Source organism: Zingiber officinale, chromosome 3B (assembly GCF_018446385.1).
Source record: "Zingiber officinale cultivar Zhangliang chromosome 3B, Zo_v1.1, whole genome shotgun sequence".
Taxonomy (NCBI): Eukaryota; Viridiplantae; Streptophyta; class Magnoliopsida; order Zingiberales; family Zingiberaceae; genus Zingiber; species Zingiber officinale.
The window spans coordinates 113,281,212-113,305,783 of record NC_055991.1 but is presented as its reverse complement, the minus strand read 5'-3'; the positions used below and the strand labels follow the sequence as shown (position 1 = coordinate 113,305,783).

General features: G+C 37.3%; 2 protein-coding genes across 6 annotated transcripts; both read right to left on the bottom strand.

Moving 5' to 3' along the window:
- Positions 1 to 759: 759 nt before the first annotated feature.
- Positions 760 to 4,571, bottom strand: LOC121967317 (pentatricopeptide repeat-containing protein At3g53360, mitochondrial-like). 4 transcript variants are annotated; one of them, XM_042517460.1, is made up of 4 exons: positions 2,021 to 4,571; positions 1,842 to 1,916; positions 1,245 to 1,394; positions 760 to 1,004 (listed from the first exon to the last, which is right to left on the bottom strand). In XM_042517460.1, exon 1 carries the CDS (start codon positions 4,562 to 4,564, stop codon positions 2,273 to 2,275), a length of 2,292 nt encoding a protein of 763 aa, XP_042373394.1. In that variant the 5' UTR covers positions 4,565 to 4,571; the 3' UTR covers positions 760 to 1,004; positions 1,245 to 1,394; positions 1,842 to 1,916; positions 2,021 to 2,272. The 4 variants fall into 4 exon arrangements, with proteins under 4 accessions (XP_042373394.1, XP_042373396.1, XP_042373395.1 ...); XM_042517462.1 differs by lacking the exon at positions 1,245 to 1,394; XM_042517461.1 differs by lacking the exon at positions 760 to 1,004 and having other exon boundaries at positions 1,030 to 1,394; positions 1,842 to 1,941.
- A 308-nt stretch (positions 4,572 to 4,879) lies between these two features.
- LOC121967316 lies at positions 4,880 to 6,359 on the bottom strand. Of its 2 annotated transcripts, none has more exons than XM_042517458.1 (2): positions 5,349 to 6,359; positions 4,880 to 5,265 (listed from the first exon to the last, which is right to left on the bottom strand). In XM_042517458.1, exon 1 carries the CDS (start codon positions 6,291 to 6,293, stop codon positions 5,841 to 5,843), a length of 453 nt encoding a protein of 150 aa, XP_042373392.1. In that variant the 5' UTR covers positions 6,294 to 6,359; the 3' UTR covers positions 4,880 to 5,265; positions 5,349 to 5,840. The 2 variants fall into 2 exon arrangements, with proteins under 2 accessions (XP_042373392.1, XP_042373391.1); XM_042517457.1 differs by having other exon boundaries at positions 5,349 to 6,331.
- Positions 6,360 to 24,572: the final 18,213 nt, after the last annotated feature.

The following is a 24,572-nucleotide window of genomic DNA, read 5'->3' as shown; positions in this document are numbered from 1 at the left end:
AACTTACACTGAAGCAGATTAAGCTGGAAGTGTCATTGATAGAAGATCAACTTCTGACTATTGTACATTTGTTAGGGGTAATTTGATTACATAGCATAGCAAGAAGCAACCTGTGGTGGCTAAAAGTAGTGTCGATTCTGAGTTTCAAGCTCTTGCTCTTGGTGTTTATGAGACAATATGGATCAAGAGATTATTGAACGAATTTGGAGTCCTATATTCATTGCCTATGAAAGTATATTGTGAAAATAAAGCAACCATCTCCATTGCACATAATGCAATTCTTTATGACAAAATGAAGCATGTTGAAATGAATAAACACTTCATCAAGGAAAAATTGGATAAAGGTCTGATTTGCATACCCTACATTCCAACTACCGAATAGGTTATAGATATACTCACTAAAGGATTGTCATCGAAACAATTCAAGTATTTGATTGACAAGCTGACTATGGAAGATATCTTCAAACCAACTTGACAAAGAGTGTTAGAAAGTGATGAAAATAAAATCAATTGGTCAAGATAATGACATGATCTTGGGAATATTCAAGTTGTACAAATATGTAGCTTTTAAGAAAGTTAATTAATTATAATTAATTATTTTCTTTTTTAATTCCTTTGTATATCTTTAAATTCAAGGCACGTAAACTGATTTGAATAAATAAAAAAAATACAACAATCTTGTATGTTACAATTGGATTATAACAAAATAAAAACACATATATTAATCATGATGCTTTTCAATGCATTTACTGCCTGATAATGACATTATGATCCCCAAACAAAACAATTTTTTTTTTAACGAACATTGTACAAGTGTTAAAACTTGTGCTTGTGGTCGGAAAAAGTTCAATTGCTATTGTGGGATTGTTACTTCCACCCCAAAAGATATGTATTAACTTATGCGATAACGGTTAGGCCTTCTGAGCAGATAATTAAGGATTAAATTTCAGTTGTGATGCATCATAGAAAATTCCTCCAGTAGGCCGACGGACTTTTTGATTTACCTGATAGTCAGAAGAAAATTTTCATAGGATTAGACTGGTCACCTCCAAGATTAACCAGTTCAAAGAGCTAGGTACCCGAGTTATCCAAAATAAAAAACTTATGCACACTAGAGAAGACCCATCAAATATTCATCCCATTTCAAATTCGAAACCTGATTCTCTTATTACTCTTCTAGTGTTTTATCGTTGCAGCGGACAATGAGGGTACATCAACTACTTTCTAATAAGGAATGAGATGACCTCATTGCTATCTTTATCGCAATCCACCCATTGTAATCCAACTTCAGCGTTGGTTTCTCCAATTTTTCCATCTTCAATTACAGACTGAACAAAACATCATCAAACACCAAAGTGATCTTCAACATGAACTCATCACTAAATACAGAAACCCTGCACAGTTTCATCGAAATACAGAATTCTCTGGTTAATGCATTGGATGCTCATTGCCATTACCACAGTAAATAAAATAAACTGAAGAAAAGACACTCCATTTTTCAAAGATACAAGGCATGATAAAGTAGTATAATAAGAAAAGGCTGAAACTGGGAGAAAGTGAACATTCCTGGCATGATCAGTTTAAAGTCCACGTAGACATTTGTTTGTGGCATGTGGTATGTGGCATGTAAGGTTGAAAGAAGCATGCCATTTATAGGGAGTCCATTTCTGTTTGATCATTCACCAATCCTAGTATTAAGTTTGCTTTGATACACATTTATAACCCTACTTAATTGAACAAATGACCAATCTAAACTTATCTCTATGGTTGTTACTATGGAAGTTGTAATGCGATTCGTATCAGATGCAAACCGATTGGCTGTTGAGACCCTTGCAACTTACCAGTCATAAAGTTATGTGGAGAAATATTGAAGTATTTGGACAAAGTAAATCTTTCATCTCATTGATGTCCTAATCCTACAACAAAATCAAAATGAGAAAACTATATTAATATTAGCATTTTGTTTTGTATCAACCAAATTACTAGAAGTCAGAGAAAGTATAGATGTTTGAAATATTACCACTGTCTGGTGCCACATTTTATGAACTTGATGACAAATCAGCATACCGCTGTTAATGTAGCTGCAATTGCAATGGCATTCATTCTGAGGATATCCCGGTTATCCGAATGATTACACAAGTCGTGCAATAACCTGCAGTGCCTGATGCTACTGCAAACGTTGTATGGTTTGAGTTAAACGGTGCATCATGTCTAAATGCAATTTCCCGCAGAAAATCATTGGTAAAATGTTTTCTTAGTTGAGTGCTTTAATCTAATCATGCAGATATAGTTGTCCAAGATCAAAGTTGTAATCAACCATCTCTAATCCCAACAGCTCTAACATTTCATATATGCCTTCTGATTGTTGGTGTGAAGTATCTTCTGCTATGAAAGAATGTACATCTCCCTTCAGCTTAATCCAACTCTTACCAGGCAATTTCTTAACGCTGTTGCTTTTCATCACCTTCCTTAACCTTGCAACATCATCCCAACTTCCAGACGAAGAATAGATGCTGCATAATAAGGCATAAGCTCCAGAATTTTGTGGATCAATCCTCAATATGCTTTCTGCAGCATTTCTTCCAATTTCTGCATTACCATGTATCCTACAAGCAGCTAGGATAGTCTTCCACATAATAACATCTGGTTTAAAAGGCATTTGATTGATGAACTTTTCTGCATCATTTAATCTTCCAGCGCGAGCAAGCATATCGATGACACATGAACAATGTTCTTTTGTAGGCTCAATTCCATGTACAATTTCCATCATATTAAAGTAACGTAGTCCTTGATCTATTAGACCGACATGACTACAAGCTGTAAGGACACTGACATAGGTAACGTGATTTGGTTTGAGACCCAAACTTTGCATATGCCAAAACAACTCAAGAGATTCTTTTGCATGCCCATATTGAGCATACCCAAGAATCAAACTACTCCAAGAGAATACATCATTTCTATCACCTACCAAATCAAATAACTTTCTTGCATCTTCTAAGCTACCACATTTTGCATAGGTATCAATTATAGCATTGCGTACCATTGTGTCGAATTCCAGTCCAACTTTCAGTGCATAGGCATGAACCTGACTGCCCATATCTAAATAAGCCAAGTCGGCGCAAGCATTGAGTATAGCGTTCAATGTAATCTGGTCAAATTTGAACTCTGAATTTTGCATGAGATTTATAAATGAGAAGACTTCTTTTGATTGCTGGTGTTGCAAGCATGCAGAAAGAATAGTATTCCAAGAAACACGATCTCGATCCTTCATCTCTTCAAAAAGTTTGATTGCTGTTGACAAACCCGCACACTTTGAGTGCATCATAAGGAGAGAATTTAAAACAGCAATATTTTCATCCCAACCCAATTTCACTGCATGAGAATGGATCATTTCTCCTTTCAGTAAAGAATCACAGTCTGTACAAGCACAAAGCAAGCATCGAATAGTGATATCATCGGGTTCTACACCAATATCTCTCATCTCGGAGAACAACTGAAATGCTTCATCAGATAGACCTAGAGAAGAGCATGCACTCAGTATAGAATTCCATGAAACTAGATCAGGCATTTTTATCTCATTAAACACCTTCTTTGTGCGATCTAACAATCCACATTGAGCATACATTTCACTCAGTGAAGATCCAGCAAATTCATTCCTTTCGTACCCAAACTTGTAGCAAATGCCATGCATTTGCTCACCATACTGCAAATTTTTGATATTTCCGCAAGCACTAAATGCACTGCCAAAATGGAATTCATTGGGGTAATGAATACCTGAACAGATCATCTCTCTGAAAAGATGCAGAGCTTCCATCTCATAACCCTGCTGAGCAAAGGCAGCAATCATCGACCCCCATGAAACTGGATCTTTCTCTTTAATTGATTCAAACACTAAAGTTGCATCATCGATCCTATCCAACCTCGCATACATGGTGACAAGAGCATTCTGTACGAGCTTATCTCCACCGCAGTTCGATTTCACTGCGTGGCAATGGAGCTGCCTTCCCAGCTCGACATCGGCCAGGCCGGAGCATGCTCTGACGACGTTTCCCAGAGCGAAGTGATCGGGGTGCAACCCCGAGCGGAGCATGCCGAGATAGAGCACCACGGCGTCGAGGTCGCGGCTGTTCTGCGAGCAGCCAGAGATGATGGAGGTCCAAGAGACGCGATTCCTGTTCGGCATTTCGTCGAACAGGCGGCGGGCATCGTCGGGAGCGCCGCATTTACCGTAGGCGTTGAGGATGTGATTGTGGAGGATGGTGTCGGGGAGGCAGGGGGAGGCGACGAGGTGGCGATGGAGGCGTCGGACGTCGGCGAGGGAGCGGAGGTCGGAGCATGCGAGGAAGAGGGTGGCGTAGGTCGAGGGGAAGAGGTGGAGGTGAGGAGGGAGAGAGTAGAAGGCGCCGAGGGCGTCGCGGAAGCGATACTGCTTGCAGAGGCTGCTGATGAGATCGTTGACGTACTGCTGATTGTGATGTTGGATTTGGGTGAAAAACGGCGGACGAAGGGAAGAAGCAGATGCGACAGCGGCGGCGGCTGCGGAAGCAGCAGAGCGTTTGATCATTTGCCACTGCTTCAAGTGTTTGAATGTTTCTGAATCTAAATTTATTAAATTTTTTTATTAATAATTTTGACCAATTGTCAACTTTAATATTGGGCCGTGATTGTGTGAGCTCATGTTCTGTTCTGCTATGTCCCTCTAAATTCTATGAGCTCATTATCTACTGACATATTTTATGTTGTTTTAGATAGACAAATTTAAGAGATGAACAATCCTTTCGTAAAAGTCAGCACTAAGCTACTTCATTGCGTAACTGATAATGCATCTTCAACTTTTGATAAGAACAATAATTATACACATCTTTAAGGCAATAATAGCTTTGAAAAATAAGACACAAGTTTTGACTAGATTTGCAATAACTTAAAGAACAAGCATATCTTTAATTTCTTGGGGAAAAAAGGCAACAAAATGTCTTCTCCGGTCAACAAGACGATATAACAATGGGGATGCACATGACTAAGTTATCATAATCTCATCTTGAACTGGCAGTTTTCTTCCTGCCTCTTCTCCTCTTTGCCTTCACATTCGCTTGTAGATTCGCGCCTTGTTTCATCTCTCCTCCCTGAATGACTTCCTCCTCCTCTTCCTCAGCCGTTTCCTCCTCTGTTTCCTTCTCTGTTTCTGAAGCGACTGGCTCAAAATCCTTGCTCATCAGCCCAGGAATAACGAAATTGGCGAACCAATAGATCGACAGCAGCAGCACACTGCAAGTTTCATGTACAGATTTAACGCAAATAATACCCATGCTTAACTGCCGCTACTGCATATTAACGATATCGCCAATTACCCGTTCTGAATGAGGCCTATCAAGTCACCGCCTGCTGGTGCTGCTTCTGCTACTGCACTGAGAGTGTTCTTGGGAGCTCGATGAAGTGGAGACGCAGCATGGAAGAGGAATTTGTAGCGACTGTAATTGGGAAATTTTATTGGAAAATGCAGCGGCGGAGTTGTTCTTGGCTGGGTGAAGCAGTGGGCGAGGAAGGGATGATGAGATGGGAGAGCACGGGAAGGAGAAGAGAGGGACTCCATGGCTTTGTGCTCGCTGCTCAGCCTTCGCAGTGGATAATATTTGTACAAGAGATTTTGAGTGGTTAGAAGGCAAGATGGATAAAATATGTGCGAATTTTCATTTCATTTCAATTGTTTTAAAACAAAGTCATGATTCAACTCGAAGTGATTCATTTCATTTCGCCCTCAAATGCTGATATATTAACTAGTACAGAATCTAAGTGACGCTGCATGCATGAGATAATAAGAGTGCTAGATTACGGTTCGGGTTTCAACCAAAGAACCCGGTCCGACTCCAAACCGCGTCGCGAACCCGGATCACGTCGCGGCCCTTCAGCGTCCGTCCCGCCCCCTCGAGAACCGACGTGGATCCACTCCGCCCCTTCTCCCTCGCCAGGTACTCGTGAGGCGGCACCCACCCGCCGCCCTCCTCCTCCCCTTCCACCGCCACCGCCGCCGCCATCTTGATGAACCCGGGCCAAACTGGGACCTTCACCGGCGTCGACGCCGCCGCACGACGGTCCGGCGAGCTCCCGTCGCCGAAGGCGAACGACAGCGCCCCTGCAGCTAACTTGAAGCGCCGGTGATCGACCCCTCTGCGACAGACGTCCTCCTCGGACCATAGCACCTCGTCCTCGTCGAGGTCGGGGAGGTCCTCCTCCCCGGCCGAGCGTCCGGTCCCGAAGAGGCGGTCGGCGGCGTGCCGGCGAGGCTTGGCCGTCATCGTGCACGACCTTCGGAGCAAAGCGCGCCTCGCTTTCACGGCGAAGGCGATTTATAACACGATCGATGAGCGCAAGCTTACAGCAGGAAGCAATCATGCACGCGTCGTAAAGGGAGGGCCCGAGCCACGTAGAGTGGCACAGTGCGTCTTCATCCGGCGGCCAGTGGCGGATCGACAACTATACGGTTGCTGTCCTCTGTGAACCCAACAATTACGAGGCGCGTCTGCGTTCAATAATGGTGGCATTAATGGAGGTCCCCCATGGATGATCACTAGCCGCTGCTCTTCGGCGATGGTGGAGACGGGAGAAGGTAAATAGAAAGGAGGAAACGGGGGCGCGAGTTTGGGCGACTGCGAGTGTAAATGCACCGGTGCAGGTCCCGAGGGGATGTGGGCGCCCGCGGCGGGTAGGCTCGTACGGCATGTCATGAAGGTGGGCGCTCGGCTGTCCCCCTGTTCGACGAAATGTCTCTGTAATTCTCACATGATATGAGCTGCTCCTCGCACGTACCTCCTCTTGTTTGATCCACCTTTACAGGGAAAGGAAATAAAACAATTTCACACAAAAGAAATCCTACCAAGAACATATAGGAAATTACAATATTTGCATTTTTTTTCAACCTTATTCCAATATTTTGTTTTATTTTTTAAACATAATGCTTGCAGAGTGTGTGTTAAAATTGATGTTAAAGAGTTGACATGAAATGGAAAAAAATGTACAAATTAAAAGTTTTTTTTTGTAATTTATGTATTAACTCAAAAAAAAAAAATGATTACCATATGAAATGAAATTCAATAAGACATGATAGGAGAGCTAAATGGCAGAGACAGTTACCCTACGAAAACTCATCCCGTCCACACCCAAAATCCAACCTAGCCCGCCCCTTGTTAAATTCAAGCTCCTCCCAATTTTAATTTCTAAATCAGTCCCTGGATAAGGCTTATCAAGTAAATTATGTTTGATAAGGTTATCAGAAAAAAATCATATCAATTAAATTCACCTATTATACTATTTAGCATCATGTCTACTATTCAAAAGTTTGATCATAATAGTCGGCCTCTGACTAGATATAAAATTATCAATTTGTACCTAGAAGAACAAGTGGAGGAGATAAATAATTGGATCTTATCATGCAAAAAAAAATAATAATAATGTATATATATATATATATATGATAGTTGAATATGAATGAGCATTATCAATTATCCATTTGATGTAATTATAGAATATTATGATATATTTTCCGTATATCACCTAATGAATAGTGTAGTGCGTGGAGATAAGGACATATAGGTATGTGGTTATAAATAATGGTGCAATTTTAATAGGACTAAGAGGTGTCAGAGCAAGAATATTCAATATTGTTCTAAATAGTTTGTGAAACACATTGCATTAATTTAATGATGTTTTAACATCAATAAATTCGATATAACCCAGAGGTAACATTGAATATATGAGATGATAAATTTAGTATTTTTTTATTGCAAATTTTATTGGGGGTAAAAAAAATTATCAATAAATTTAGATGATTTACTAGGTTAGATAATATCGAACTAGGACGATCGATCTGACTCCATAGAAATTTTTTATCGGCCATCAAAATAAATCAGGAAGTGCTTGCAGTGAGTAGTCCAAAAGTCAAGTATCTCTGATTACACGTCCCATTTGGAGAAAAAAAATATCTATAAACACGTCATAAATAAAAATTAAACCATGGATATTTGGATGACAACTGGATACTCTTCCATTGCACTATAACCCTAGGGTATCAATAACTCAACATACTGTAAAAAAGATAAAATCCGTCACTTTAACGTCCTCCCTACAACAACTGCTTCACACCATTAGGAGAGTATAAATCATAAAAATCAAAACTAATCATTATATAAGAGAATAATTCCTCGGTCTTTTCGAGATTCAATCTTGCTCAATTAATTCTATAAATTTATCATATAATAACTAATTATGTCAGACACCAATAAACTCGATATAGAAGCTAGGGAAAAGAACTATCATTAATAAAAATCTTTTAAAATCATCATTAGCTCACTCGGTTCCACTAAAGTCATCTTAGAAAAAAAGTTAAATTGAAGAACATGTTCAGTGTTCAGAATTAGCAAGTCTCTCAAGACTTTACACTACTTATGGTAGGGAGATAAAAAATTATTATATTTGCTAATTTTAAAACTACATTATTAAGCTTATTTTCACAATAGGGCCTTTATACGTTGTTCTATACAAGAACCCAGAGACAATTACAACTAGATAACATCTACAATTTAATTTATAAAATAATAGATAAAATAGAAAGATGTCTAGAGTCACTAATCATCAATTATATTAAGTATCAATATTATATTTATATAATTCATTTGACACCTATATAATTTTTCAACAAGAATTTTAATATCACTTAATAATAACAATATATATTTGAAAACTTTAAGTTATTAGCATATCAATATACATATAGTTTAGCCATAAATGATGAACTTTTGATGACCATATATAATATCTAAACTACAATTACTATATTTTATCATAGGATTGATATTGAGTCACTCAAGATGAACGATATTACCTCTCCAATAAACTATAATTAAATAGAGAATTAGTTGTTGAAATTATTACGAGAATTAAATATTTCAAGAGGCATACGACTGTTTTAGCTATCCGTAAATATAAATTAGATATTAGTTAATATAAAATAATTTATGTTCGTTATAATATTCATCTTCAATTCATAGAGAAGAGAGAAAGGAATGAATCTAGTAATAATGTATACTCATTTGATATTAAATTTGTCTAAAATGAAGATGTTCTACTTTTTTTTTATATATAATCTAGGTATTTTTAGCTTTTATGGTCCGATTAATCCTAGAGATGACTAATTCGATCCCACAGGAGTTTCTCATTTCTTACGAGGATAAATCTAGAAGGGCAGATAGGCATGTGCGGGCAGTCCGACATCACAAGTTTTTTAAACTCTCCAAGTGTAATGTGCCTTGGGTGAGATTTAAACCCTTGTGACATATGGAGTTCATCCCACTTCTTATTAGGACATGTAGAGAGTTAGAAGGGGTGAATAGCTTCGTTCGCTTCTTTGAAGATGATTTATAGTAGAAAATTGAAACGAAGACTCCACAAAGTTAACGTCTTTGATTTACTTAGTCACCTTCTTGAGGTAACTAATTGAATGATCCGGCTCTCTCTCACATATTTACTATGAAAATCTCTTTATCGGAATTCCTCCGGAGGTGGAGAAACCTCATACAATATTAAGCACGAGAAATATAAGAAATGAAAGAGAATACAATGAATATACAACTTTACATGAATTTTGCTTTGAGCGCTTTCTTATTCCTTGAGTTGTCTCTTGTTTAGTTGAAAATGCAACAACACTTCTTCCTTAACCCTTCAAGAATTGGTGTGTGGAAATCTGCATGAACTCCCTTTATATGGATTCTCTTCGAGCTAATTTTCACCTCCTAATCGATTAGCCTTTTTTTCCAATTGATTGCCACGTCATAATTCGACTGTTCTACCTATATAATTGTTAGCTAGAGCCCTAAAGCCAATCATTTGATGATTGTATTTTGGACTTGTTGTATCATATTCTATATAAATAAAGGCATTTGGTTTTTGGTTATTATACTTACTTGTATTGGTGCCAAATAAACTAAGTATAATAACGTCCTTGAGTAGACGGTTCTCACGTATATCAATCGGTTAGTTGAACCAATAGTGAGATGATATAGGGAACACTACTCTTAATCATTCCTAGTCGAGTATTAACATTCAGGAACAATGTTAATGCAATAAGACTAGCATGTAGGTCAACTCGATGACTTGATCTCACAAGTCATGGATATAAAGATATCAAGTTGACACATGGGTATGCATTAGAGAATGTATACTGAATGACCCGCCATGAGAAAGTATCATGGATCGTTATATGAGTGTCATATACTTTCTCATGTGGCTATTAGTATGACTACTAGTCCTTAGACCTGAAGTCACCAAGGATCCCTACATAAGGAGTTATGTACTTTGGTTTCGTCAAACGTCACCCGTAACTGGGTGGACTATAAAGGCGATTACTGGGTATGTAACGAATTATGCAGAGGGATGTGAGTGATGTAGATGGGATCTATCCCTCCTATATTACGGGAGCAACATCGATATTCTTGATAGAGTGAGACCACGAAGTGCATGGCCATGCTCAAATGAGTCAATATAGGATATTGAGCTTATTTGATTGAGTGAGTCTACTTGGAATTCAAGATTTAGATTGATTAGAGGATGACACGGTCTATGCCTCACATTGATCAATCTAGATGTCTAGGATAGAAGGACACTTGTCATATTTTGTGAGGAGTCACAATTAGTAGTCACAAGGTGATGTTGGATCTCAACATTCTTGTAACTTGGGTAGTAATGATGTGTTGCTAGATACCGCTCATTACTTATGCTCCTAAATGGGTTTAGGGGCATTGTCAATGTTACAAGAACCTATAGGGTCACACACTAAGGGCAATTAGATGGAGATTAGGTTCATTAGATGAACCTAAATGATTTCGTTCATATGATGAACCAAATTGGATTAAGAGTAATCCAAAGTAGGCTAATTGAGTTGGACTCAATTTGGATCATGTGTTAAGTGAGTCTAATTTGGACTTAGACTCATTTAATTAATTTAATTCAATGAATAGAGATTCATTAAATTAAAATTGACTTGAATCAATGGTTAGATTAGATCAACCAAGGGAGAGAAGTGGTTAAGTTTGACTTGACTTAAGTAGGAAGATGAAGAGTCAAGTTTTGACTTGACTTTGACTTGACCAATGCCACATCATCAAGGCTTCTTCATTTGGTCAAGTTTAACTTGACCAAATGCCACCTCATGGAGGAGATCAAGAGACTTGACTCTTGATATTCCATGGGGGTTACATGCCTTGAAGTGAACGGCCACTTTTAGGTGGAATGAAAATTGATTTTTTCATTCAAGTGGTTGTAACTCCATCTTCTTCTTCCTCAGTTTTCTTCTTGCTCTCCCTCTCCTCCCTACTGATCTCTAAGGTTGCTAGCACATCCTTAGAGATTTTTCTCCATCTCTTGCTTGTGTGGATACACATAGAGAAGTGTCTACTTTGACACTTTCGAGATCCGGCGAACCGAGGACAAGCGGGATTGCGAAGGGCTTCGCATCGAAGGTATAAATCTTTCTTCATGTAGGTCTAGGAGTAGATCTAAGTAGAAACTCGTACTCGTATTTAAATTTTGAAATCTATTCTTCGCACGAGATCCAGTGGCATGGGTGATTCGGGGTTTCCGCGACGCGAAAACGCGGTTTTCGCGGCCCGAAAAACCCAACAGTGGTATCAGAGCCACGTGCGAAGCGAGTACGAGTTTAGATTCGTATTTTTATGAAAAATATAGATCTGTAAACTTTCTGTAAATTCATGTTTTTATAGTTTTAATGGGTATTTTTCTCGTAGAAGCGAAGCACAAGTGTTTAGACACTTGTAGGCTTCGACTACCGAGAAGAATTTTCCGAAACGGCAATGTTTCGCCCCAAAATTTTTTGGGACAGCGGGCTTAGGCGCTATTAGATCGCAAAGGAACCCTCGCGATGGTTAGATCGCGGGTAGGGGCGCTGCCCCTGGCCCCGCAAGGGGATTCGTTCCACGATTGCGCCTGAAAACGCTAAACGGGACCGCTGGGAAAAATTTACTCATAAAATTGTAAAAAATTATGAAAATTACAGAAAATTATGAAAAATATATAATTTAGAATTATATATTAATTTTGTGATAGTCATGGCCCAAAAATACCCAATAAGATTGGAATTGTGTTGTAATTCATATTACAGCCTGCGCGCCGTTATTTGTGATGTGTGTGCTGTATTTATTTATTTTTTTATTTTCACGACCTGCGCGTCGTGCCTTTCTCTTATATTCTGGTTTTAAATTAGATTTAGACTCGAATGTAACTCGAGTTTCAAAATTGTAATGTAAATTTTGAAGCGGTGGAAGGTCCACACGAGACGAAGTTACGAGGAGGGCACGAGCAACACGAGGTGGTCAACGGAAGGAGCTTGAGAAGCTGTTGACCTTAGGTTGACCATCCGATCTTCTCATTGGCTTGAGAAGATCGTAGTAGGGTCATGACTAAATCACAAATTAATTTAATTAATTGCTTTTGTGTGTATGTGATGCATGCTAGTTAATTAAGTAATTAATTAGTGCCTAACGATTAGATTAGATCTAAGTCGTGCACATGATGCACCCTTCGATTAGATTAGATCTATCGAGTATATGATACGCATCATCGTTTAGATTAGATCTAAATCACGTCAACTCGTAATGCCTACCATGCCGTGATACCTACCACTACCTCGATCGCATGTAGTTGTTAAATCTGCCAAAGCAGAGCAACACATACTATCTTGGTAGGGTACGGAGGGACAATCTTGGTCCCGCCTATCAACGCATGGGTGACTACAACTCAATTAGATTGAGTATTCCTAGTTAACTCGGTTGGATCGAGTATAACTATAGGCATTCTTCCAACGGTTGGAAAGTTAAGTCAAAATCACATATATATTAATTCTTGGGCGTATTAGCCAAAGCTAACTCGAGTTTTAATATAAATGCGGATTTTGATTCTATAAACAAGAGTTGCATAGAGATGTAATTGGTAATCATTACCTATCGATCATACTAAGTCTTGGGCGTATTAGTCAAAGCTAACTCAAGGGTTAGTATGATGTGGATCTTGTCCCACATGAATTATAGAATTCAGTGGAAGCATCCTTTAGTTAAAGGCCTAATTAAATGATTAAGAATATGATATTTATTTCTGCTTTTATTTCTGTTGTAAATTACCATGACGTCGAATACGAACACCTTCTCCCTGTGATCTGTCCTCGAGAAGGACAAGTTCAACGGAGCAAACTTCCTGGACTGGTACAGGAACCTGAGAATAGTTCTCACCCAAGAACGTAAACTGTACGTTCTGGAGCAGCCCATTCCGGAGGCTCCTCCTGCCACTGCCCCGCGAACTGACCGAGATGCTTTCAAGAAGCATCAAGATGACGCATTAGATGTGTCTTGTCTAATGCTCGCGACCATGAACTCTGAGCTTCAGAAGCAACACGAGTTAATGGGCGCTTACGATATGGTTGAACATATTCGTCAACTGTATCAAGGTCAAGCGAGGCATGAGAGATTTGAGATTTCAAGGGCACTGTTTCAGTGCAAGATGTCAGACGGGGCTCCAGTAGGCCCATATGTACTCAAAATGATTGGGTACATAGAGAACCTACAAAGGTTGGGGTTCCCTCTTGGCCAAGAGCTGGCTACTGACCTAATCTTGCAATCCTTGCCGGATAGCTACAGTCAATTCGTTCTAAACTACAATATGAACGAGATTGACAAGTCACTGCTTAGCATGTTAAGAACTGCTGAGCTAAACCTTAAGAAGGCTAAGCCCAACACTGTTCTGATGGTTCAGAAACATAAGGGCAAGGGCAAGCCCAAAGGCAAGGGAAAGTCCCAAGCCAAGGGCAAAGGCAAGGCACTGAAGCCTAAAGGAGGGGTCGCCAAGGATGCTACCTGCTTCCACTGCGGGCACTGGAAGAGGAACTGCAAGGTATACTTGGAGGATCTTAAGAAGAAGCGAAGTGAGACTTCCACTTAAGGTATATATGTTATAGAAGTCAATCTATCTATTTCTACATTATGGGTATTAGATACTGGATGTGCTTCTCACATTTGTACTGATGTGCAGGCGCTGAGAAATAGCAGGGCATTGACAAAGGGCGAGGTGGACCTACGAGTAGGCAATGGAGCACGGGTTGCTGCTGTTGCTGTAGGGACTTACTTTCTATCTCTGCCCTCTGGGCTTGTACTAGAGTTAGCCGATTGTTGTTATGTGCCTGCATTAACTAAGAACATTATATCAGTTTCTTGTTTGGACAAGAAAGGTTTCTCGTTTACTATAAAGAACAAATGTTGTTCCGTCTATTTAAACGATATGTTCTATTGTAGTGCACCTCTGATAAACGGACTCTATATTCTAGACCTTGAGAGCCCTATCTATAACATAAATACCAAGAGGTTCAAGTCAAATGGCATGAACCAAACCTACCTCTGGCATTGTCGCTTAGGTCATATAAATGACAAGCGCTTATCCCAGCTCCATAAGGATGATTTGCTGGACTCATTTGATTTTGAATCATATGAGATATGCGAGTCATGCCTACGAGGCAAGATGACCAAGACTCCCTTTAGCGGGCACAGCGAGAGAGCGACTGATTTGTTAGGACTTATACATAGTGATGTATGTGACCCTTTCAATGTCGCTGCTAGAGGTGGTTATAGGTACTTCATCACATTTACTGATGACTTCAGTAGATATGGTTATGTGTACTTGATGACACATAAGTCTGAATCCTTTGAAAAGTTCAAAGAATTCAAGAATGAAGTACAGAACCAGCTTGGCAAGAGTATTAAGATACTTCGATCCGATCGAGGTGGAGAATACCTTAGCCATGAGTTCCGTGACTATCTAGCTGAGTGTGGGATTCTATCCCAACTCACTCCTCCTGAAACACCACAGTGGAATGGTGTATCCGAAAGGAGGAATCGTACCTTATTAGATATGGTACGATCTATGATGAGTCACACAGATCTTCCGACATACATTTGAGGCTATGCCTTAGACACGACAGCTTTTATACTCAACCGAGTTCCATCCAAGGCCGTGATAAAGACACCATATAGGATATGAACTGGGAGAGATGTCGAGGTGTCTTTCATGAGGATTTGGGGTTGTGAGGCTTACGTTCGACGTCAAGTCTCAGACAAATTAGGACTCAAATCCGACAAGTGCTTTTTCATTGGATATCCCAAGGAAACTAAGGGATATTACTTCTACATTCCCAGTCAGCACAAGGTAGTTGTGGCAAAGACTGGGGTCTTTCTAGAAAGGGACTTTGTTTCTAGAAAGACTAGTGGGAGCGCGTTCGATCTTGAAGAAGTTCAAGATGCGAACAATAGCACTGATGCCTCGATGGAAATTGAACTGGAACCACAAAGTGTTGTGGATGATGTTGTTCCACAAGGAGTTAAGGAACAACAACTAGTTCAAGTAGACATACCTCTTCGCAGGTCTGATAGGGTACGTCGTCAGCCTGAGAAATACTCATTTCTCTTGTCTGACCATGATGACATTGTGCTCATAGAGGATGAGCCTACCACCTATCAGGAAGCTGTGATGAGACCAGATTCCAAGAAATGGTTAGAGACCATGAGATCCGAAATGGAATCCATGTACACCAACCAAGTATGGACTTTGGTTGATCCACCTGAAGGGGTAAAACTCATAGGGTGTAAGTGGGTCTTTAAGAGAAAGACTGACATGGATGGACTTATATATAAAGGTCGCTTGGTAGCTAAATGTTTCAAGCAGATTCATGGTATTGACTATGATGAAACCTTTTCTCCAGTAGCGATGTTTAAGTTCATTCGGATCATGCTTGCTATTGCAGCCTACCATGACTATGAGATATGGCAGATGGATGTCAAAACTACATTTCTGAATGGAAACCTACTCGAGGATGTGTACATGACACAACCTGAGGGTTTTGTAGATCCACAGCATACTAGCAGAGTATGCAAGCTGCATAGGTCTATTTATGGACTAAAGCAAGCTTCTCGGAGCTGGAATCTTCGATTCGATGATGTAATCAAATAGTTTGGTTTCATCTAGAACGAAGATGAACCTTGTGTCTACAAGAAGGTTGTAGGGGACATAGTTGTCTTCCTCATATTGTATGTGGATGACATACTGCTCATTGGGAAGGACATCCCTATGCTTCAGTCTGTCAAGACATGGCTAGGGAGTTGCTTCTCAATGAAGGACTTAGGTGAGGCATCCCGCATTCTAGGGATACAGATCTATAGAGATAGATATAAGAGATTGCTTGCCCTAAGTCAGAGTACATACATTGACAAGGTACTTCTACGGTTTGCCATGTAGAACTCCAAAAAGGGATTTCTGCCGATGTCACATGGCGTGAGTCTTTCGAAGACTCAAGGTCCCTCTTCTAGAGAGGAGAGAGACCGCATGGATCAGATCCCTTATGCCTCAGCCATAGGATCGATCATGTACGCCATGCTATGTACTCGACCTGATGTCTCGTATGCTTTGAGCATGACAAGCAGATACAAGTCAGATCCAGGTGAAAGTCACTGGATAGCGGTCAAGAATATTCTTAAGTACTTAAGAAGGACTAAAGAATATTTCTTGATATATGGAGACGATGATGAGCTAACTGTAAAGGGTTACAGTGATGCTAGCTTCCAGACCGACCAGGATGACTATAGATCGCAGTCGGGGTTCGTATTTTGCATTAATGGTGGTGCTGTCAGCTGGAAGAGTTCGAAGCAGGATACAGTAGCTGATTCTACAACAGAAGCCGAGTACATTGCTGCATCAGAGGCAACAAAGGAGGCAGTTTGGATCCGCAAGTTCATCACTGAACTTGGGGTGGTTCCTAGCATTGCTGACCCCATTGAGCTCTATTGTGACAACAATGGAGCTATAGCACAGGCAAAGGAACCTCGCTCACACCAGCGGACCAAACACATACTACGGCGCTTCCATCTCATTCGAGAGATCATCGAGAGAGGAGATGTGAAGATTTGCAGAGTACCTACAGAGGCTAACATCGCAGATCCCTTGACCAAGGCTTTGGCACAGAGGAAGCATGATGGTCACACTAGGTCATTGGGGCTTAGAGCTTACACTGATTGGCACTAGTGCTAGTGGGAGATTGTTAGCTAGAGCCCTAGAGCCAATCATTTGATGATTGTATTTTGGACTTGTTGTATCATATTCTATATAAATAAAGGCATTTGGTTTTTGGTTATTATACTTACTTGTATTGGTGCCAAATAAACTAAGTATAATAACGTCCTTGAGTAGACGGTTCTCACGTATATCAATCGGTTAATTGAACCGATAGTGAGATGATATAGGGAACACTACTCTTAATCATTCCTAGTCGAGTATTAACATTCAGGGACAATGTTAATGCAATAAGACTAGCATGTAGGTCAACTCGATGACTTGATCTCACAAGTCATGGATATAGAGATATCAAGTTGACACATGGGTATGCATTGGAGAATGTATACTGAATGACCCGCCATGAGAAAGTATCATGGATCGTTATATGAGTGTCATATACTTTCTCATGTGGCTATTAGTATGACTACTAGTCCTTAGACCTGAAGTCACCAAGGATCCCTACATAAGGAGTTATGTACTTTGATTTCGTCAAACGTCACCCGTAACTGGGTGGATTATAAAGGCGATTACTGGGTATCTAATTATCTAGAGGGATGTGAGTGATGTAGATGAGATCTATCCCTCCTATATTACGGGAGCGACATCGATATTCTTGATAGAGTGAGACCACGAAGTGCATGGTCATGCCCAAATAAGTCAATATAGGATATTGAGCTCATTTGATTGAGTGAGTCTACTTGGAGTTCAAGATTTAGATTGATTAGAGGATGACACGGTCTATGCCTCACATTGATTAATCTAGATGTCTAGGATAGAAGGACACTTGTCATATTTTGTGAGGAGTCACAATTAGTAGTCACAAGGTGATGTTGGATCTCAACATTCTTGTAACTTGGGTAGTAATGATGTGTTGCTAGATATCGCTCATTACTTATGCTCCTAAATGGGTTTAGGGGCATTGCCAACGTTACAAGAACCTATAGGGTCACACACTAAGGGCAATTAGATGGAGATTAGGTTCATTAGATGAACCTAAATGATTACGTTCATATGATGAACCAAATTGGATTAAGAGTAATCCAAAGTAGGCTAATTGAGTTGGACTCAATTTGATTCATGTGTTAAGTGCGTCTAATTTGGACTTAGACTCTTTTAATTAATTTAATTCAATGAATAGAGATTCATTAAATTAAAATTGACTTGAACCAATGGTTAGATTAGATCAACCAAGGGAGAGAAGTGGTCAAGTTTGACTTGACTTAAGTAGGAAGATGAAGAGTCAAGTTTTGACTTGACCAATGCCACATCATCAAGGCTTCTTCATTTGGTCAAGTTTGACTTGACCAAATGCCACCTCATGGAGGAGATCAAGAGACTTGACTCTTGATATTCCATGGGGATTACATGCCTTGAAGTGGCCGGCCACTTTTAGGTGGAATGAAAATTGATTTTTTCATTCAAGTGGTTGTAACTCCATCTTCTTCTTCCTCTTGAGTTTTCTTCTTGCTCTCCCTCTCCTCCCTACTGATCTCTAAGGTTGCTAGCACATCCTTAGAGATTTTTCTCCATCTCTTGCTTGTGTGGATACACATAGAGAAGTGTCTACTTTGACACTTTCGAGATCCGGCGAACCGAGGACAAGTGGGATTGCGAAGGGCTTCGCATCGAAGGTATAAATCTTTCTTCATGTAGGTCTAGGAGTAGATCTAAGTAGAAACTCGTACTCAGATTTAAATTTTGAAATCTATCCTTCACACGAGATCCAGTGGCATGGGTGATTCGAGGTTTCCGCGACGCGAAAACACGATTTTCGCGGCCCGAAAAACCCAACAGTAATGACTTTTCTTGAATGTATAATCAATTGGTAAGTCATACTCATTAATTAGCTAACATCTAATCGATTGTTGAATTGATTCCATATCATTCTGTGCTCTCATAAAAAAAGATCCTAATAGATTGGCCTTAAGGTAATTGATTTACCAATCGATTCCAAACTCTATTATTTTTCGTGAAAACAGCTCCCAATCGATTAGGCAATCAACGTAATCGATTAGAACATGTCTCAATCCATTAGTTAATTTGCCTAATTGATTCGAACATCTTCTGTTTGAATTGCATCTCCTGACTCCTGCCAATTGATCACTCTGATTAATTGGCACTGCTCAATTGATTAAGTCAATTGATTCAAGCACTAAAACTTGAAAATTCGGATTTAGGTTTGTTAATCAACTCCACTCTTTGGCAATCGATTACTAACCCTAATTTCAACCTTTTAGAGGTTGAAATAGCATCTTGCCTGGTATCCGATTGACTTCAACCTACTAAGACTTCTATTGCCCAACATTCAGTTAGTCATCTGTGACCTATTGGAACTTTCCGCTGTCTAGTATCCAGTCAATCTTGACCAACTAATGATTCTTCACTAAGTGGCCGATCAATCGTTAACTTACTTGGACTTTCTCATTGTCTAGCTCTTCTAGAACTTCCATCACCTAGTTCCCAACTAGGTCTTCCACAGCTAAACCCTGCTAAAACTTACATTGTCTAGTTCTCAACTAGGTCTTCTATTGCCTAGCTCCACTAAGACTTTCCATTATCTAACCTCAATTAGGACTAGTCACTTAGTAAGCTTCTCACATGCCTAATCATCTCTAGTTAGAGTTTTCCCTTGCCTAACTTCAATTAGGGTTTTTCCTTGCCTAACCTTAATTATGACTTCTCGTTGTCTAACTTCCAGTTATAACTTTCTCAGTCAAGTATCCGGTCCTCCCTTGACCTACTTGACTTCTCTCTCACACATTGTCAAACATCAAAACTTAAGTTCAAACTAATCAAAGCTTAATCAAACTGATCAACCTTGATCTGAGAATAATTACATCAATACTTTTTATCATCACACTATAGCTCTGGGAGCAATGAAAATGCTCCAATGATATATTGGCTGACTGCTATTAAGGTTGAGAATTTATTAGTCGATAAGATATGAAATTTACTTTTACCAACTTGGTTCTTATCCAATGGATTGAAAAAGTGTATGCTAAAAGGAGATGTTGATGAGGAAGATGATGATAAAGCTTTCAATTAGAAAATTCTATTGTTTGAATGCCCAAATGTTCTCAAATGTCTCAACTCAAAAGGCAATCAAAGGTCAGAAAGAAAAGAAAAAAAATATACAAAGTTCTTGCAATCTCTAGTATTGAGAAAAATATATTTCTAAATATATTCAACGTAAACTAGTTAACAAAGGAAAGAGTCAATTGATGATTGGCCGGCTTGATGTGATCGATAAGCAACGATATGATAAGAGTGACAAAACATCACTATCTTTTGATATTGTTATTTGTAATGAAGTTCAAAATGATGACAACCATGTTCACAACAATGCAACTAATGGTATAGGTGATCACAGTAGAGATGCACAAGGTAGGTGATGAAATTTATTTTCTCTGGACTCCATCGCTTGAGATCTAGCCATATCAGCATGGTTAGACACACTGTAATACCAGAAAATTATGTTTATTTTAGACGTTCTTTACAGTCTATTTACCAGATTATATAAATGAAGGTAAATTATAAGATCAGTTTACAGTCGACCATCAAATAACTAAAAAATGGGAGAAATTTTTTTTTCTGAGGGCATGTACCTACTAGGAATCTCCCCTTATTCCATTAAAAGAAAGTTGACACCCTTTAACAAACTGAGCACATGTGAGGACGGGTTAGACACATGCAACCTAAGATGATGATCATACCATTAAAGCTATTATATATGGGTCAATATCAATGGCAATATAAGAGTGAAAATAAAATAAAAGCTCATGGTTATTGATCCTGTCTAAAAGAGGGGGAGATGATGCGCTGGCTAGGGGGCATCGAGGTGGCTTGTATGTTGACTGGGAGAAGACTCTGAGCTGGAAGAAGATGACGCTAAGCAATCCTAGAGCTAAGAGCTATGTACCTGCACATACCACAGATAGAGCCAACAAAAGCGTTAGAACGAGAACCAGGAAAGGGGTCCCTGGCATAGACCCTCCGATGCTCAAGTCAGAACATAGCCAAGCGAAATAGAGAAGATGATGAACAATAAAACAATAGTGATGTGCAAATGCATATGCATTCATGCGTTTAGGTTAGCGTACCTAACTAACGGAGAGGACCCCTTTTTATACTGTCTCTCATAACCTTCGTAATTAATAAAGGGGTAGAGAATGTCTAGTATCAAACTATGTCGAGTGGTGAAGTATGTACAACAACCTTCGTATAGGCGAAAGAAGACTCTATTGCATGCATGTATCAGAGTAATGACATATTTCCTGACAAATTATTACGATTCTCTGACAATACTGTCTCCTAGAGGAAGTCCGACAGACTTTGGCGCTTGACCGGCTATAGACTAGGAGTCATGCTCATGTGGGGAACTGTACCCCAGATGTACGATCGGTGCTGGGGTCGGGAGGATGTAAGATGAGAGTCTTGCATTTGAAGAAGTGGAGAGCTAAACCCCTAAGATCGGACCGGTCTTTAGTCAACCAGATGCTTGGAGATTCATAATCCACTTGGACAATATGTCTGGTAAGACTTTATGTCGGGAGTTCATTTTGCACTCGGTCACTATATTTATATATAAAGTTTGGTCCAATCGAACGATGTGTCTGGTGTGTTCGATTGGTCTTTTGATCCCATGCCTAGTATGTGTTTCCTCCTCAAGAAGTTTGGATCTAGATCCTCAACTGCTACTTTCAATTTGCATCCTCCTTAATGTTTTCGGACCCTATGACTATCATAACAGAGAAATTGAATGATAAGAATTATGCTTAATTGTCTTGTTTAGCCTAAGTATGGTAAGAATTATGCTTCTTTGGTCAAAGTGTGGTCTACGAGTTAAAGATAATTGGAGCACTCAACAACTAAGGTTATGGAAATTCGTTAACTAGATAGAGTCATATTGGTAGAGGATTGATGGGCTTATTATCAAGTAGGGGTTCAATTTCTTTTGGAGCACACTGTGAGAAATTGATAAACCTCTTTTTTCTAGGGATATAATTTACCCATCTCTTAAATTTATTAAAATTTTATATTTAGATATAACTTCAATGCATCTTCTATTTTATATTGACATATGTTATATATGACTATAGAAAAAAGATTTCAACGAGAAGGGAATGAACTTGAGGTTTTTAAATGAATGCATAAAAGAAAGTAGGGTACTGGAGAGTTTGTGGATAACAAATCGGCTTGAGTTAGTGTAAGTTAATATAATTAATTGTTCATTAATTTTTAATTATCTCTTATTAATTCTTACATGTTTGTTTTTATATTTACTCTTTAAGATTATGTTGCATTGATTTCTAAAAGCTGCATGTCTCTTTACTCTGCCTTCAAAAGATTTATGTTGTTTCAAGTAATCACTGCAGTTATTCCTACTATGGTTTGTGAAAAAATTATTGTGTTCATGACTTTAAAATAGTATATTCCAAATTTTCTTAAGGTGAGGACACAAATTGTAGTATCCAAAATCACTTATTTAATTAAGGTAATTTATTGAATTAAATTACAATTTAATTAGAATCCGGATTTATTTAATTAAGGGAATTTATTGAATAAAATTATAATTTAATTAGAATCCGGATTTATTTAATTAAGGGATTTATTGGATTAATTATAATTAGATTTTAAATTTATTTAATTAAGGATATTTATTGGGTTAATTATAATTGCTCATTTAATTTAATTAAAAATTTATTTACATAACTATATTTAATTAATTCAGCTAGCCCATAATTATAAAAATTTGATTATCAAGTATATTAAGAAAATAGTAGGACCTAAATATACAAAATTTATATAGACTAGTATTTACATAACATATGTGTATAAATTTTTATACACATTTTCATCTAATAATTAATATAGAAGTAAAATATTAGTAATATATTATACATAATATAAAAATATATAACTAACAAAAAATGAGAAGAATATAATATATATGTATAATGTGTAGTACGTAGAATATATAGTATATATTATAATTAAGAAATTGTAATATCGAAATATACAAATTATATATATTACCATATATATTGTGATGTATACATGGATATATATAATTAGTATATGGATATAAATATATATACAAAATTAATGCAATAACTTAGTATTAAGAAACTATAACATGAATTATATGTTACCATGTATAGTTAATATAAACATGGATATATATAAATATAAAATTAGTATATGGATATAGGCTTCTATTTATACTTTAAGTTTTATAAAAATAAAAATTATCTAGTATTTATAAAACCTATAACTTACGTATTTTTATATATGTGGATATATATGGAATTATATAAAAAATAATAATAATAATAATAATATACCAATATATAAATATTTAGTGTATATATATATATATATAATATAAATTATATAGTATAAAAATTAATGTATAAACATGTGAATAAGAAATATTATGTATAATATAAAATATATAATGTAAATTATTAAGAAATTGTAATATCTAAATATACAAATTATATATATTACCATATATATGTGATGTATGCATGGATATATATAATTAGTATATGGCTATAAATATATATACAAAATTAATGTAATAACTTAGTATTAAGAAACTATAACATGAATTATATGTTACCATGTATAGTTAATATAAACATGACATATATAAATATAAAATTAGTATATGGATATAGGCTTCTATTTATACTTAGTATTAAGTTTTATAAAAATAAAAATGATTTAGTATTTATAAAACCTATAACTTACGAATTTTTATATATGTGGATATATATGGAATTATATAAATAATAATAATAATAATAATAATAATATACCAATATATAAATATTTAGTGTGTATATATATATATATAATATAAATTATATAGTATAAAAATAAATGTATGAACATGTAAATAAGAAATTTTATGTATAATATAATTAAAATATATAATGTAAATTATATAGTATTAAAAAATGTAAGAACGTGTAACAAAGAAATATTATATATAATATATAATATATTATATAAATTATATAGTGTAAATAAAGATTAAACGAAGTATGAAATTAAAACATGTGGATAAAACTTAGTAGATAGGAATTAATGGACTTAGCATTTAGGAATAAAATTTAGTATCTATAAATTTATAGAGATTATTCATCTAATTAATATAGAAATAAAATATATATACTATATTATATAAAATGTATAATATAAATTATAAAGCATAAATAAAATTAAATAAGAAAAAATACATAAGAAACACAATGTGTAACATACTATTTCTATAAATAATATATTATATATAATATAAAATATATAATTAAATAAGAATAAGAAAAAAATAAGATTTAATATATTATGTATGTAACGTGTAATATATATATATATATATATATATATATATATATATATATATATATATATAT

Bases quoted from the DNA above. Each gene is read 5' to 3' on its own strand.
- LOC121967317 (XM_042517460.1), bottom strand. From the start codon at position 4,564: ATGATCAAACGCTCTGCTGCTTCCGCAGCCGCCGCCGCTGTCGCATCT.
- LOC121967316 (XM_042517457.1), bottom strand. From the start codon at position 5,590: ATGGAGTCCCTCTCTTCTCCTTCCCGTGCTCTCCCATCTCATCATCCC. The intron at 5,266-5,348 runs GTAATTGGCGAT...TGAAACTTGCAG, and splicing joins ATAGGCCTCATTCAGAACGG to TGTGCTGCTGCTGTCGATCT.